The sequence below is a fragment of the Populus euphratica genome, unplaced genomic scaffold (genome assembly GCF_000495115.2).
Source record: "Populus euphratica unplaced genomic scaffold, PopEup_1.0 scaffold311.1, whole genome shotgun sequence".
NCBI lineage: Eukaryota > Viridiplantae > Streptophyta > Magnoliopsida > Malpighiales > Salicaceae > Populus > Populus euphratica.
In genome coordinates, this window is record NW_011500198.1 from 22,507 (window position 1) to 40,066 (window position 17,560).

At 33.2% G+C, this 17,560-nt stretch overlaps 2 protein-coding genes across 3 annotated transcripts in view; one reads left to right on the forward strand and one right to left on the reverse strand.

The window, feature by feature from the left end:
• The first annotated feature begins 294 nt into the window (after positions 1-294).
• Positions 295-8,545, forward strand: LOC105111808 (DNA (cytosine-5)-methyltransferase 1-like). 2 transcript variants are annotated; one of them, XM_011007269.1, is made up of 12 exons: positions 295-591; positions 2,015-3,536; positions 3,843-5,346; positions 5,658-5,822; positions 6,036-6,237; positions 6,337-6,448; positions 6,528-6,675; positions 6,765-6,962; positions 7,071-7,349; positions 7,439-7,600; positions 7,692-7,910; positions 8,118-8,545. In XM_011007269.1, the coding sequence occupies exons 1-12, from the start codon at positions 519-521 to the stop codon at positions 8,253-8,255; spliced, it is 4,722 nt and encodes a 1,573-aa protein (XP_011005571.1). In that variant the 5' UTR covers positions 295-518; the 3' UTR covers positions 8,256-8,545. The 2 variants fall into 2 exon arrangements, with proteins under 2 accessions (XP_011005571.1, XP_011005572.1); XM_011007270.1 differs by having other exon boundaries at positions 2,018-3,536.
• An 8,293-nt stretch (positions 8,546-16,838) lies between these two features.
• LOC105111810 (acyl-coenzyme A thioesterase 13-like) overlaps positions 16,839-17,560 on the reverse strand; it is a 3,890-nt gene continuing 3,168 nt past the window's right edge. Inside the window, exon 3 of the mRNA XM_011007272.1 lies at positions 16,839-17,141. Within this exon, the coding sequence (XP_011005574.1) occupies positions 16,998-17,141 (144 nt within the window). The 3' untranslated portion in view covers positions 16,839-16,997. The remainder of the gene's footprint in view (positions 17,142-17,560) is intronic.

A 17,560-nucleotide genomic window follows, 5' to 3' on the forward strand; every position in this document is an offset into this window, starting at 1 on the left:
AAGATCTTAAATTATTTGGATCTTGGGTCACTTGCTAAGATAAATAAATTTTTATGCTTGTTGCAAAGATGTTGGAAAAAAAAGGGGTTTATATTGGTTTTTATCGTGTCACATATTGACCCGACAGGTCAAATGAAATTTATCAGACCAATTCCAATTCTATTTTTTATCTACTTCAGATCCAATCAAGATCTTGGATTATTCGGATCTTGGGTCAACCCGTTAAGACAGAGAACCGCGAGTTAAAGACAAGTAGGAGTTCTGGAGGGAAGAGATTAGTGAGTGACACTTTTTGGTTTTGGTTTTGGTTTTGGAGGCAGTAGGCGCCAATGCCACAAGCCAAAGCACACATCTTTTCGTTTTCGCTTCGTTTCCCGCTCATTGTTTTCCCTTGAAATCCACCATTACCTTTTACCTTTTCACTGGTTCCTGTCAGTCACCCTACCCAACCTAATCCAACTCAGGCCACCATAAAGCAGAAGCAGTTGTTTGCTGATTAGGGAAGGAGAGAAAGAAAGATGGGATCTTCATCTATACTGGATATAACAACAAATGACCCAGTTGATAATTCTACCTTTTCCGCACCATCAGGTATTCATCCAATCTCAATCCACTTGTTGTCCGTTTGATGATTGGATTATGGTTGGTTCGTTTGTTTTTCACTCTTTGTTTTTTTGTTAATTTAAAATTTGATAAAGGTGTATTGGTATTCATCTATACCTGTAATCAAAGGCAAAGCATCCGACTTCCTTTCTTTCTTTCACCAAAAACTCAAACTCAATATCCAAGTAAAAACTGTACGAAATATAAAAACATGTGGTGCATAGACAGGGAGCTGTGAAGTTTCTGCTAGGAAACAAAACCTGTTCATCATTTGGGACAGCTTGAAATATGAGAATATAGATTTCCTTCCTTCGTGTATAAAAAGTTGCAGTGCATACTCTTGACTGCAATGAGTCGCATTTGCCAAGTGTACCTCATGCATGTAGTTTGCCATTCGTGGGAGCATTATTAGCCTTCTTGATTTGATGGTTGCGTGACCCTATTATTTGCGCCGGTGTAATAAAAGTTTCAGGGCATTTTCCGAATTGCGGTCAATCATGATTGGAAATGCGAAATGCATTATACATTAGCTTTCTCCATCTGGTGGCTTTGTAACCCTGTTACTTGCCGCCATTGTATTTAAAGGCATCGTTTGATATTTTGTTCATGTTCTGAAAATGCTGCAAGCATTAATTATCAGCTTTCTTGATTTGCTGGGTTTCTTTTTAAACCCTTTTATTTGTTTTTATTTGTTTTTTAACTAACATGATAAAAAATATATGGTAAATTAGCATATTTGGAGAAATAGAAAAGCTTGTGGGTTGCTCTAGCAGAATCAATAATTCATAAATTGCATGGTTTCCAATAGCGCAATCTAATTTCTTTTACACAAAGATTGCGTTATCTGTAACCTATAAAATGTGTTCTTTCAAATAAGGCCATCACGATTATACTGTTCTTAATAGCTAATCTAAAAAAACAGATAAAATAATTCTAAAAGGTTATGCTGTTCTTACACTGTAATCCCTTGAAGATATATATACATGATTGTAACCTTCACAAAAATACTTGGACATTTTCCTTTTTAAAAAAATCTTACTTGCCACTGTTGTAATACAAGTTCCAGGGCACGTTCGATATTTCAGTTAATTAGGATTGGAAATGCGAAGAGCCATCTTGATTTGGCGGGTCTGTAACCCTATTATTTTGCCTATGGTCATCAAAGTTTTACTCGTTTGGAAAAAAATGCTCAAGTGCATTTTAAGTCCGGTTCGGAAATGTGAACAGCATTGATTTGGTACCCTGAAATGCGATCAATTTGATGCCTTCCAACCCTACCGTACTTCCAATTGCACCAGAAGATAACTTTTTTGTGGCACTCGAAGTCTAATGCTTTTTGCTTCATGACTGATCTTAACAGTCAAATTCTTAACCTTTTTTTGCTTCTACACTGAACTTTTGAACTTTGCAGTAGGAATGAAGAAGAACAAGAAAGGAGAACAAAGATCTTCAGCTTCCAATGCAAAGAAGGAAGTAACAGAAAAAAACGCAAAAGGAAAGAAGAGAAACTTCTCTGATACTAACAAGGAAGATCCTGCTGGTGGGTCGTTGACAAGGCCTAGGAGAGCTGCTGCATGCAAAGACTTCAAGGAGAAATCTCTACGTTTGCATGAAGAGGAGTCTTCTGTTGTTGAATCAAAGAAAGAACAACTTGTCAACGAAGAGATTTTAGCTCTTCGTTTGACTCAAGGACAAGAAGAGGGTCGCCCCAACAGGAGATTGATTGATTTTGTTGTGCATGATGCAAATGGTAACCCTCAACCCCTGGAGATGATTGAAGTTGATGATATGTTTATCTCTGGTGTTATAATGCCTCTTGAGGAGAGCCTTGACAAGGAAAAAGAAGTGCCTGTTAGGTGTGAAGGCTTTGGGAGGATAGAAGCATGGAATATCTCTGGTTACGAAGATGGATCCCCAGTCATTTGGCTGACTACTGAAGTAGCAGATTATGATTGCATCAAGCCTTCCGGTGGCTACAAGAAGTTCTTTGATCGTTTCTTTCAGAAGGCACTTGCTTGCATAGAAGTTTACAAAAAACTCTCAAGATTTTCTGGAGGAAACCCTGAATTCACCCTTGATGAGTTGCTTGCTGGCGTTGTGCGAGCAATGAGCGGAAATAAGTGTTTCTCTGGTGCTGCTTCCGTAAAGAATTTCCTCGTTTCTCAGGGTGAATTTATTTATCAACAAATAACTGGTTTAGACCAGACCTCCAAAAAGAACGATAAAATTTTTTCAGACTTGCCTGCTCTTGTTGCCTTGAGAGATGAAAGTCGCAATCATGGAAGTGTTCTGCTAGCAAAAGCAGCAAATCCTGGTGGCAACTTGGTGATTGATCCAAAGTCTGTGGATGGTGCTATTGTGAATCAGTCTAACCAGTCCAGCACCATAGCTGAGGAAGATGAAGATGCAAAGTTAGCAAGATTATTACAGGAAGAAGAGTATTGGCACTCTAATATGAGGCAAAAGAAAAGTCGTTGTTCAGCTTCTGCATCGAACACAATCTACATCAAAATTAATGAAGATGAGATTGCAAATGATTACCCTCTCCCTATGTTTTACAAACACTGTGATGAAGAAACCGATGAGTATATAGTTGTTGCAAGTGATGATGTAATTGACCACCCTGATGATCTCCCAAGAAAAATGCTTCATAACTGGTCACTTTATAACTCAGACTCAAGGTTGATTTCTTTGGAGCTTCTTCCAATGAAACCTTGTGAAGATATTGATGTCACCATCTTTGGATCAGGATGCATGACTGAAGATGATGGAAGCGGGTTCTGTCTTGATGATGATCCTGATCAGTCTTCTTCTAGGGGTTCGGAGGCTCAGGATGACATGGGTTTGCCAATATTTTTGAGTGCGATAAAGGAGTGGATGATTGAGTTTGGATCATCAATGATTTTTATATCTATACGCACAGACATGGCCTGGTATTGTACATATTCCCATATTGTTATTAATCAAACACATAACACCAACAGACACTAAAACACATATATCTAAAACTATTGCTGTCTCTTGACATTACTGCTGATCATTTTAACTATAGTCCTACAATTTGTTGCCAATCAAATATGTCTTCTCATTGGTAATATGTTGGAACTATTTAACTGCAAGTTTATGTTTCCCTTAGGAAGTTATTCTGGGTTTAATCTAACGAAGATTTCTGGTGTTGAAAGTTAATAATGTTATTTTCTCCTGATCTTTATGTGTTTTTTCTTTCTCAATATCTTCAGGTATAGACTTGGGAAGCCATCAAAACAATATGGTTCCTGGTATAAGCCAGTCCTAAAAACGGTAAAGCTTGCAAGAAGCATCATTACATTGTTGAAGGAGCAAAGTCGAGTATCACGGCTTTCTTTTGCAGATGTAATCCGGAAAGTGTCTGAGTTCAAGAAGGATCATCATGCTTATATTTCATCTGATCCAGCAGCTGTTGAGAGGTACGTAGTTGTGCATGGACAGATAATACTGCAACTTTTTGCCGAGTTTCCAGATCAGAAGATCAAGAAATGTGCTTTTGTGGTTGGTTTGACTCGTAAAATGGAGGAGAGGCACCATACTAAATGGGTAGTGAACAAAAAAGCCATTGTGCAAAAGTTTCAATCCAATTTGAATCCTCGAGCAGCAATGGATACTGTGGCTCCTGGGGCATCCAAGAGGAAGCTCATGCAGGCAACAACCACAAGGCTGATCAACAGAATTTGGGGGGAGTACTATTCGAACTATTCTCCAGAGGATTTGGAAGAGGGAGCTGATTGTGAAGTGAAAGAAGAGGATGAAGCTGAGGAGCAGTATGAAAATGAAGATGATGATAAAGAGGAGGTGGTAGAGAAAACACTAAAACCTCATTCAGTGTCTGAACGCACTAAATCACATACTTCACAAAAAGAAGTAAGATGGGATGGGAATCCTGTAAGCAAAACATCTTCAGGAGAAGCCATTTACAAGCGAGCCATTGTTTGTGGAGAGGTCATCGTGGTGGGGGATGCTGTCTTAGTGGAGGTTGATGAATCGGATGAACTTCCTGCCATCTATTTTGTAGAGTACATGTTTGAAACACGGAATGGAAGCAGAATGTTTCATGGGAGAATGATGAAGCGAGGATCTGAGACAGTTCTTGGTAACACTGCCAATGATAGAGAGGTTTTCTTAACAACCGAGTGCATGAATTATAAATTACAGGATGTTAAGCAAGCAATCATTCTGGAAGTTCTAAAAAGACCTTGGGGACATGATCACAGGAAAGATAACATCAATGCTGATAGAATTGATAGGGAAAAGGCAGAAGAGAGGAAAAAGAAAGGATTGCAAGTAGAATATTACTGTAAAAGCTTGTACTGGCCGGAAAGGGGTGCTTTCTTTACTCTCCCGCTTGATTCTATGGGTCTTGGCTCTGGTGTCTGCCACTCTTGTAACTTAAAAATAGCTGAAGAAGACAAGAATATTTTCAGAGTAAATTCTTCTCGGACAGGATTTTCATACAAGGGAACTGAGTACTCTGTCCATGATTTTGTCTACGTAGGCCCTCATCAATTTGCTTCAGAAAGTGGGGAGAATGAAACTTTTAAGGGTGGAAGGAATGTTGGATTGAAGCCTTATGTTGTGTGCCAGTTGTTGGAGGTTGTTCTAAAGGAACCAAAACAAGCTGAAACAAGATCCACCCAGGTCAAAGTTCAAAGATTTTTCAGACCAGATGATATTTCACCTGAGAAGGCATATTGTTCTGATATTAGGGAGGTAAAAGCTTCTTTCAAAAACTTTTTCTGTATAATTATGTTTTATCAGTTTTGTGGATTCTGTAATCACACTTTGAGCATATCATTTTGACATTTATAGTCTCATACAAATTTATCTGACAAATCTGTGCTGAAGGAACTCTAGAAACTGCTCTGACACCAGAAATTTTTGTTTTTTGCTTAAGTAATGGCAGAAATAATTATCAATCTTGCAATTTTATATTTCCAGTTCGTGCTTCAGTCCATACAAAGCTTCTGGAGTATAGACTTTGCTGCTTCTTTCTAACTACTAGTTTAATTGCTTAATCTCAGATATATTATAGTGAAGAAACACATCTGTTATCAGTCGAGACAATTGAAGGGAAATGTGAAGTCAGAAAGAAAAATGACATTCCAACATGCAGTGCTCCTGCAATCTTTGATAATATCTTCTTCTGCGAGCACATGTATGATCCTTCTAAAGGGTCCCTCAAGCAGGTGATTTGTCTTTTGTTCAATCCTATATAATGTTACATACTGACCGAGTCCATCAGTTTATGGAAAATTGTCAATCTAGTAAATTTCAAAAGTCATCAGATGCACCATGCACCTGAGCTCTTCCTGTTGTTTCTCTGGACAATTAATGAGGTTCACTATTAGACTTTGCCCCCGTGATCTATATAAGTAATCTTCCAGTTTTATCGTGGACAGCTACCAGCTCAAGTCAAATCGAAGTTTTCTGCAGTGAGTAGAGATGGTGATGTTGCAAGTAGAAAGAGAAAGGGAAAGTCTAAAGAAGGAGAAAATGATACAGAAGCTGACAAACAAGGGGAAGCATCTCCAGAGAACCATTTGGCCACGTTGGATATATTTGCCGGTTGTGGTGGATTGTCTGAGGGATTGCAGCAAGCTGGTAGCGCTTATCTCTTTCTATATGCTTCACTTGGAGTAATAATTGAGATTTAGGCCTATTGTTAGATAAATTGATAATTGGCTGTTTTCACCATTGCAGGTGTCTCATCAACCAAGTGGGCTATTGAATATGAAGAGCCTGCCGGGGAAGCATTTAAACTCAACCATACAGGGTCATTGATGTTTATTAATAATTGTAATGTGATCCTGAGGTAAGTTGTATGGTGATTTAAACCTTTTTTCTCTCATTTTCTAGTGGCTTATCATGGGTTATCATGGATTGTAATGAAGGGCTGTCATGGAGAAATGTGGAGATGCAGATGACTGTATCTCTACTTCAGAGGCCGGTGAATTGGCTTCATCACTTGATGCAAAGGTGATTGATGGTTTGCCATTGCCAGGGCAGGTGGATTTCATCAATGGAGGGCCTCCATGCCAGGTATTTATGGCCTTTCTTTGCACTAACCCTAGGCCTCTAATTCCTCTGAAATTTATGGACCACGCTCAAAGAGTAATGTATCTTTGCAGGGCTTCTCTGGAATGAATAGGTTTAATCAGAGCACTTGGAGTAAAGTTCAATGTGAGATGATCTTAGCATTCTTATCCTTCGCTGATTATTTCCGCCCAAAGTATTTCCTCTTAGAGAATGTGAGGAACTTCGTATCTTTCAATAAAGGACAGACTTTCCGTTTAACTATCGCTTCTCTTCTTCAGATGGGCTATCAGGTAGAAATTGCGATGCCATTGGAACTAAGCATGGTTGTGTACTTTAATTTTTGCAAGCAGAAAGCTAACTGTATATAACTGTGTCTACATGTGTATGATTGTGATTAGGTGAGGTTTGGTATTTTGGAAGCGGGAGCATATGGAGTGTCTCAGTCACGCAAACGGGCCTTTATATGGGCAGCCTCCCCCGAAGAGATTCTCCCAGAATGGCCAGAGCCAATGCATGTTTTTGCTGCCCCAGAGTTAAAAATCACACTGTCCGAGAAATCACAATATTCTGCTGTTAGAAGTACTGCATATGGAGCCCCTTTCCGTGCAATAACAGTCAGAGATACAATTGGTGATCTCCCTGATGTAGGGAATGGTGCTTCTAAGACTAATTTGGAGGTATATAAGATGCTAAAATTTTCATCTGAAACTTGTTACTGGTAAGTAAAATGGTCACAGTCATGATCACTGACCCTTTTGTTTTGCAGTACGGAAATGATCCTGTCTCTTGGTTTCAAAAGAAGATTCGAGGCGACATGGTTGTCTTGACTGACCATATATCAAAAGAAATGAATGAGCTGAATCTTATCAGATGCAAGAAGATCCCAAAGCGGCCAGGTGCTGACTGGCGTGATCTTCCAGATGAAAAGGTACAGGCACATCTTATTGAGACTTTCAAAGTGAGGCTAATGCATGGTGAAAGTATGGATAAATGATTTGCTATAATGTAATGATTTGCAGGTCAAATTGTCTACTGGACAAATGGTTGATTTGATACCATGGTGCTTGCCAAACACAGCCAAACGACACAATCAGTGGAAGGGGCTGTTTGGAAGGTTGGATTGGGAAGGGAACTTCCCAACCTCAATAACAGATCCCCAGCCAATGGGTAAGGTGGGGATGTGCTTTCACCCTGAACAGGACAGGATCCTTACTGTTCGCGAATGTGCACGATCTCAAGTAAGTTCAATTTCTCCAGTCTGACTCCCCATTGTTCAAGTTTCTATGACTTCACAACACAAAGTGATTCTGAAAGCAGTATAGAAAATAGACAGCCTCGCTTATTTCTTGATGGTCTTTTGTAATCTACTTGCGGAGTGAACAACTCCGAGAAGACACCGAAGGTGGATGCTGAGTTCTTCATTTTTTGTTGTTTCTTTGACCCAGGGATTCCCAGATAGCTATCAGTTTTCTGGTAATATTCATCACAAGCATCGGCAAATTGGAAATGCTGTCCCTCCTCCTTTAGCATATGCATTGGGAAGGAAACTTAAGGAAGCACTGGATAGTAAGAGGCGGAAATAGTTGGCTTGGAAGAAAGTAGAGAGTTTCATGAGATGGGGAAAACACTTTGGTCTCGTAATCTGCAATTTATGTATCGTGTTCTTGTGTCACTCGGGCATTAAGCAGCTGCAAGTTGCAACCATGTTGTGTGTTCACCATAATAAGTTGTAATTAGATTGTGCTTATTGATTCTAGCTGTTGTTTAGCTACAATATATACATACACACACTGTATGTTTGACCCGACACATGCTGTGGGTGAATGTAAAATAATACTAATAATATTTATTTAAATCATGCAATATAATTTATTAAGACATAATTTTTAATTTTTTTAATTTTATAAATATATAATAATAATTTTTTTTTTGGCGATTAGAATTTTCTGGTGGCATGAGACCAGGCTGTGCAGGATCCATCTGTTTATTTTTTTCCCAGTCCCCTTTTGAGCCCTTGTCCGAGGGGAGACTTCCTGGTAGCCCTTTCGTAATAAGATGAAGAGATTGGTTTTGTTTTCTTGGTTGTTCTCCGTGTCACTACCATTGCCATCTTATAATGGTATATTTTCTAGTCCTGAAGAGTTCTCTTGTTACAAATGTACAAGTATGAAGAAGTCGTTCCCTCTTGTCTTGCTGCAAAACCTTGTGAGCCAGGAAGAGATTAGAGTTGAGGAATGAGAGAAAATGGAGGACATAATAGCAACAAGAGATGAAGAAAGCAGTAGCTATTCCATCTCAGAATTCATGAATCCCCCCAAGTTAAGATTTCTGGAATTGAAAAGCATTTGTAGTGAAGAATTATTTCGCCATTCTCTCCTACAATTTTGGATAACAAGTTGTTAGAAGTTGAATGTGTTACCTCTAAGAACACAGAGGCCAGATAAAGCTTCAGCTAATTTGCTTGCACAACTACTTCATTTGGAGGCACAGCACGACTCTGCTGAGGAAGTTCTCTGCTTGCATACACAAAGACAAGAAATGTTAACAATCCTCGAGTAACAATCATCACAAGTGGAGCTCAATCAAGGGAATTGAGTGGAACTGTTGATTACTAATAGTTATGAATGTCTAAAGCAATATACCTTTAGCATACAACAAATTCTTGAAATTTATACATAACAACTTCTATGAGTTTTTTAAGAATTTCTTTTTTGTTTCCAACCAATGTAAAAAAAGAGTTTTAAAAGAAATATAGGGAGATCAAAAATTATTTTCTAATTAATTTCTACTAGTATCAAACTAATATTTATATAAAAAAAAAACAATCTTCACACTTGATTAAAAAGATCATCCTTTAGTTAAATTAATTAAATAACTTGACAGGAAAAGTCATATATAATTAATAAATTAAAAATTATTTATTTTATATATTCAAGTGTTAAGTGTCATTACACACACACAATGACCTTCTTTTTAAATTTTCTCTCTAACATTCAAATTTATTAATTTGATGTCCCTCACATTATATGTCATAAGAAAACATCTTATATTTTTTAAGTGAGATAAAATTCTCTTGATTTATCTACCTAATATATAAGTTATTTTATAACAATCCCCCACGTAACTTGTAATATTGGGTTGTATCGTGTTTCATGCATGGAAGAAGATATTTTTTTGATTTAAACCTCTCTTTAGTATAATCATTTCAAAACTCTAAAAAATTTACAATGACAAAAAAACATAAATAAGAATTTCATTCAATAGGATTGAAAATACTACATACTTGATCTAATTAATTCAAAAAAAAAATATTTATCATTATTTTAGCACTAATATGCCCTGTATCACTTCTTAAATTCATGAATATTTTCAAAGTTTTCCAAACTTTTATTGAAGTGACACCACTTTCTATGTTTATATAGGTGAAATTTTCTTCTCACATGGAGATTTTATTAAGAGTATTAATTATTCATCCTCTCATTTAACTTAAATACTAATTTTATAAATCTTGATTATGTATACAAATTAATATACACTCTTATTGATAATTTGTTATTACTTATAAAACCCCTAACTAGTAAAAGTACTAGTAAAAGTTCGGTTCATATTATTAGTAAGTTTAATTAAATACTTTTAAGTCCATATTAGCAAAAGTACTTCTAATTAAATTTCTAGATAGATCTTTAGAGAAAAGATATGTTAGATTATTGTAAGATCTGACATATACAATGGTAATTATCTCGTCAGAAATTAATTGTTTTGTATATTCATGTCTCAGGTTGATATATTTAGATTTTTCATTGTAAATTTTACTACATGCTCTAGATATAATTGTTTAACTATTATAGTGTAAGGAAATAGATAGCACCGATTATTGACATAACTTAATATCTAATAACATATTTCTCAATTATTTTGTCTCCTTACGAGCAACTGCTAAAGCTATAAACTTGGATTTTATTATAAAATAAGTTATAAATGTTTGTTTCTTTAAAGCTCATGAAACAACACCATCTCCTAAAATAAATAATCATTAAATGGTTGACTTATTATCACTTGCACTGGTTATCCAACCTGCACTAGTTATCCAACAAGAATCAATATAACTTTCAACTACAACTAGAAAATTATTATAAAATAACCTAAAATTTAGTCTTTTTTAAGTAACCAAATATTCTTGTAATTGCTTTACAATGATTTATGTTAGGATTACTTGTATACCTAGATAACTTGCATATATCCAATATAATGCATGACTTATATTAAGCTATCAACTGTGATAGCATATTTAGTTTGAGCAATTGATCTACTAGTATTTTTTTGTTAATTTAAAAGAAATATTTTATAAAGTATTTACTTTCTTGATATTCAAATGATGAAATTTTTTTAAGACTTTCTTAATATAATAAGATTAACAAAGAGCAAAACCTCCTATTGTGTTTTTTTTTAATTATTATTTTGATAACTAAAATTGTATCTATTTCATTTAAATATTTTATTTTGAACTTTGAGGTTAGATATTTCTTGTATCATTGACATCATTCATGTTAGTACTAATAACAGGTATGTCATCTATATATATATATATATATATATATATATATATAAAGACATTCTATCAAACTAAAATAATTTGTAAATTTAAAATAAATATATTTATCAACACTATTATGTTTAAAACTATATTCTAAAATTACACAATCAAATCAATCATGTCATTACTTAGGTTCTTGTTTTAATTTATATAAAAATTTCATCAATTTACAGATGTTATACTCATTTTCTAGTACAAAACTCTTTGGTTGTTCTATATAAACCTTGTTATCCAATTCACCGTTAAGAAAAGTTATCTTAACATCCATTTGATGTATATACAAATTATAAATTGATGATAAAGCCAAAAATATTCTTGTAAATGTTATATAAGTCCTCAGAGTATATATAATATAATCGTATATTTTTTTCTTTTTGTTTAAAACCTTTGACTACCAACCTTACTTTAAAAATTTAAATTGATCCATCATTGTTATATTTTTTTTTTTGAAAACTCATTTATATCCAATTGCTTTAGAATCGAGAGGCAATCAATAATACTCCAAGTATTATTATATAATAATAAATAATTCATCTCATCATTAATTATCTAATTATTTGGTATCTCTCATTACATGGCACAACAAAACATCTTATCTTTTCAAAGTTAGATAAAATTTTCTTGATTTATTTGTCTAATATACAAGTTATTTTATAGTTATCTCTCATTTAGTTTATAATATTTGGTTGTACCATGTTTCATTTATAAAAGAAGATATCTTTTGATTTAAACCTTTTCTTAGCATAACCATTTCAAAACTATAAAGAAATCATGATAATAAAAAACCTTGAATAGGATTCATTTATTAAAATTGAAAATACCACATAATTAATCCAAAACAGAAATTCACCATTATTCTAGCACAAATATCGTCTTGTGCTGCTTTCTTAAACAAAATCTCTCTTTGATCATCTATCTAATATACAAGTTATTTTATAAGAAGCATTTGGTTCTTTGTAAATAAAAGTAGCATATAGGTGCCTTGTAGACTCTTAAAACTCGAACCTGTTACAAAAGGAAACTTTTAGAGCCCTGGCAAGTGATAAGCCTTTTAGTAAGAGCCTCAACTGCAAGCAAACCAGCAAGGTCTCCCAACTGATCGTTCCTAGATTTAGAAAAAGTCCCATCATTCATTTTGTGCAAGAGCTTCAGATATACTTTTGCAGTACTATTTTCTTATACATATTTCCAGGAACTGCTTGTGTGAACAGACATAATATGGCCATCAACCAGGCTCTGTTAAACCATTGTAATTAAATTCGGAATGGCATGGTGACTGACCAGTCTAAGTTTGTTAAAAGATTAGTTGATGTAATGATGCGGCCAAATCCAAGTGAGAACCAATTTCTCTCTTTGAATATAGTTTTTTTTTTTTTAATACCTCTTTTTTTATATTTTTTAAATGGGTTATTAACATTTTTAAAATTCATTATATAAATATTAAAAAAATATTTTATTTTTTTAATATGATATTTGAAACCCTTTAATATATATATTTTATGTTCCAAAAAAAATTATTTTTTCAATGTAGGATTTAAAATCCTTATATTTCATATTCATAAGAAAAAAGTTATATTTTTTCAATGTGGAATTTGAAAATCATTAGCATATATACTCTATGTTCTTAATAAAATTTTTTTTATTTTTTTAATATGAGATTTGAAATCCTTTAATATATATTCTTTATGTTCTAAAAAATAAGATAATATAATATCTTTTTAATGTGATGTTTAAAACTTTTTAATATATACACTTTATATTCACAATAAAAAAATTATATTTTCAATCTGAGATTTGAAACTCTTTAATATATATTTTATGTTCACAAGAAAAAAAATATATTTTTTCAATGTAAAATAAAAAAAAAATTTATTTAAATACTTCAACTTAAAAGGATAATATAATATTTTTTAAATGTGGGATAAAAAACTTTTTTAAAATATTCTTTTAAATATTATTATTTATGACATATATATTTTTTATTTACATGAATTTTTTTTGTAAAATACTAAAATTTTAAATATATATATATATATATATATATATATTTTGGATTGAACCATAAAACTCCAAATCAAATCATCTCTTAACCGAATCAACTCTGTACTGGATTTGATAACTATCCATTAAAAAACAGGCACACAACTACGCAGAGTGTAAAATTATAGTAGTTACTATATAGCCTAGTTGATAGAAAAAAGGCCCGCCAAAAGTGCACTGAACATAGCTAGGAATAGTAGCTAACACAGTCTTCATCAAAGGTGAAACAGCAGAACATTCATGCCAGAATAGTAAAAGAATTTAATTGATGGGATCAATTCTCCCATTAATTAGGCGTAGTGCATGTTGATACCATTGCCAAAAGAAACAAACTGGCAATGGTATTTCCTTTTTCACTCTCTCAGATATTCAAGACACGCCCTATCCAAGTACGAGACATTGATTTCCATAGAAACCCCAGTGTGTGGAGCTCCAACTGTTAATATGGCAGCCGATCCTAACAAGTCGACCACCGTGGCTACAGCCCCTCCTTGCAAGAAATTGCCATCATGTACCATGGTTTGTAGTCCAGCAATCTTGGTAAAGTTTTTCTATTTATACATCGTAGGTTTAAGTCTCAGCATGCATATTTATTATTCTCGTAGTGTCTTATTTGTCTATTGAATTTGTAGAATGTTCAATAAGTTTGAAGATTAGTCGTGATACTAGTAAGTTATTCCGAACACCCCAAATTATTACAAAAAAAATAAATTATAACCATTGTAATAAAAACCAACAAAAAAAACTCGGTGTTTCGCAATGTTAAATTCATAGTGAAACTACTATTCTGCTCTTAGCCGACAAAGTCAGTTGGGTTTGTTCTAGGAGTGTGGAGAGATCATTTTTTACATAACCCATTGGTCATTACATGAAAAAACGAGATTGAATTATCTTTCTGTATTTTTATTATATAATGTAACAAAAATAATAAATTTTGATCAAAAAACTTTTTAGTTTTTGATTTAATTTTAAAACACTTCAATTACTTCATTGCCCATGGAATTTAAAAGGTTTTACCTCGGCTTTTAAAGATTTTTTAGTCTTTTAAATGTGGTTATTTGATAGTTATTTAATATCAATAAGAGAAACAAAATAATTTTATAAATAATAATAATAATAATAATAATAATAATAATAATAATACTAAAAAGTTAGAAGCGTATGAATATTTTTTAAGGATTTTGAATAATATATATAGTGATGACCATAACCTTACTTCCACGTAGAAGTAGTGCATGTAGAATGATGGTGGCTTGTTTGGTGTGTGTGTGCTTTTTGTTTTTTACTTGATTTTCATGTATAGCTTGGTTTTTTGTTTTTATATAATTTCATTTTTTTTGAGTTTTTTTACTGTTAAATTTAATTTGTTTTTTTTGTTTCTATCTTTTAACCTTTCATGTTTTTTCTTTATATTTATTTTTAAATTATTATTTTATTCTTTAATATTTAATTAGCCTAATATTTAACTTTTTGGTTGAGTTAGGTCTAGAATTTAAATGATGGTAGGTTTAAGAGCTTCTCTTCTTTTCTTTTTTTTTACATCCTTTAGCATTTTATTATTTTTTATTCACTTTTTATAGGATTTTTTAGTCGTTTTGAAAATAACACGGGTTGTCTTAGTTTTTTTTTTTTTTTTTATCTTTGTTTAAATTTGTTGTTCTAAAGGAATTCTTTTAAAAAATTAAATTAAATTAATTAAATTTATTCTCTAATATTTAATTTTTTAAGTGTTGAGCTTCTAGGGTGAATTTGAATTGAGAATTTAACGAATTATAGATTTGCGAGTTTAACTTGCATTTACAAGGTTCACTTGAGTTTACTTGTTTTTTTCTTTTTTTTTCAATTTTTTTTTTTTACGATTTCATCCTCATCGCTCTTTTTATTCAATGTCAATGAGATTAATCTTTCTTTTTAAAATAACAAGGGTTGCCTAAGGTGTTTTTTTTTTTTTTTTATCTTTGTTAAATTTAGATTTTTTAAAGGAATTTTTTTTAATTAAATCAAATTTATTAATTTCATCATTTATTGTTTAATCTGGTGGATGCTGAGCTTCTTAGTTTAGCTCAGGTCTATAATTTAATAAGATACGAGTTAGAAAAATTAACCTGAGTTTACAAGGTTCACCTAAATTTACTTATTATTTTATTTTATTTTTTTGGTTTCATCCAAAAATATTTTGTTATTTGTTTTACTTTTTATGGGACTTTTCCGTGGTTTTGAAAAATAACAAAGATTAACTCATATTTTTTTTAACCTTTATTGAGTCTAACTTCTTTTAGGATTTTTTTAATTAAATTATATGAGTTACATCAGAGTAAATATGAAATACTCGATTCATAGTATTTTGTTTTTGTTTATTATTTTAATAACTATGTGATTATTTTTTACTTCTTTAGAAATATTAATATCACATGAATATCATTTTTTATATTAATAAAAAATTAACTTAACTCACAGCATATCATGTGTTATTTATCTGCTTCTTCAGAGCAAACCATCACACAAAACCCCTTAACAATCAGTACTGACACCATTTAAGACCTATAGCATTTTTAAAACATTGATTAGATTAGATCTTGGAAAACATTCGCAAACTTTTTCAAAAGTCTTCGCTCTAAAAAGTATCCCAATTGCGCATAGCAAAAGATTTCAACTTTCACTTGTTTTCATGAGTTATCTCAACAAATAAACTAAGTAGAAGACATTTCAACCATTACAATTATTGATCCACAAAAGATTAAAAAAAGAAAAGAGAAATAGGTAATTGTTTAATTTCCATTATCTCTAGCTCCGCCTAGTTTTCTAGTAAAAAACAAACATGGGCAGACACAACTCGATCGTGGTATTCAATCTCAAGAATCCAATTGGCTCATCTGTAAATCCTTGATAACATCAAAACAGAACCAGAAGACGAGTAGAGACTTTAATGGAGCGAACAGCAGCCCAGGTTACATGGGATCAACAATGAAGGCCATGCATTATAAAATTTTCAAAGAATCTGAAAGGTATTCCTTCATTGGTTGATTCATTTTTGTCATCTTCATATCCTCCTTTCTCTAAGCATCCCTTTAATGATTCCAAATCCATTTTTCCTCCTCTTTCTGACTCTGGACAAAGGTACGTTACTTGGAGGATCAAAATGAATGAGTTTCAACGTGCTAATCAGGAATTTCAGATGATTACAGGGGCATTGCTATGCCTGTTCCAACTTGGCCACCAATGTCATGATCCCACTTCTCAATATCTGAATCTGCATTATTTTTTTGCCGTAAAATGAACCTGAACAAGGCTTTTCCCAGATTTACATGTTAAATTGATGAAGTTTGCGAAGATAATTTCTATTAGATTTTGGCACCCTTCCAATAAGACAAATGACGAAAGATAAATGCCCCTAAAGCTGGAGAGTTCTGAGACTAGCAGCAGGTTTACGCATTTGGTAACTTCCAAAGTCTTAAGCTTAGGAAGGCGGTCACTTCCAGGAGGTAGATTGATAAATCCAATCTATCGAGAGATGACAAGCTGCCAAGATGTATGGAAACTATAAGTTCAGACAATATGCAGCAACAAAGATCTTATCCAGCATTCTTAGCATCATTGTAATGATCATCGTAACATATAATTGCAAATATTTATCAGTTACATTATTGGTTCCAGTGAAGGAATACGAAGAAGCTAAGAATTTGCAGGTCATTTACATTTTACTAGGGACAGCTAGGTACTTGGTATGACGCCCTTGAGCAATAATTTTCCCGGTCTTTTTCTTCTTCAACTCTACACTGACAACTCCAACAGCTTTACCCACACGAAGAACCCTAGCTTCAATCTCGATTTCTTCCTGAAAGAACAGAAATAGAAAACTTCAAATGAATAATAAGTCACAATCCGTTGTGCTCAAGTTATTTTACAAGTACAGAGGCACATCATGACATGCATACACTAATCCATTGACTAGACAGCTGCTATGATGAATGAAATTAACACCCAGAATCAACGTTGATACTGAGATTTATTTTACTCCCTCTTACCATGCTAAGAATTTAAGACTTCCCTACTCATTTTGTTCTCTTGATTGTCCTGCATACCAAAGCTTCTTGTTCATCAACAAACAGTGTAAACCCAGTATTCTATCCCATCTAATAAACAAAGCATTGCTCAAAAGAGGGTAGCCCCATTCCAACTTTAACTTGGTATACCCTTTAGTGAGTCAATTGCACAACATAAACATGTAAAGGCTAAAATAGAGATGTTCAGCAG

Excerpts from the sequence above, each read along its gene's own strand:
- LOC105111808 (XM_011007269.1), top strand. The coding sequence starts at position 519 with ATGGGATCTTCATCTATACTGGATATAACAACAAATGACCCAGTTGAT. Across the intron at positions 5,823-6,035 it reads CTAAAGGGTCCCTCAAGCAG|CTACCAGCTCAAGTCAAATC; the intron begins GTGATTTGTCTT and ends TATCGTGGACAG. Across the intron at positions 6,676-6,764 it reads ATGGAGGGCCTCCATGCCAG|GGCTTCTCTGGAATGAATAG; the intron begins GTATTTATGGCC and ends GTATCTTTGCAG.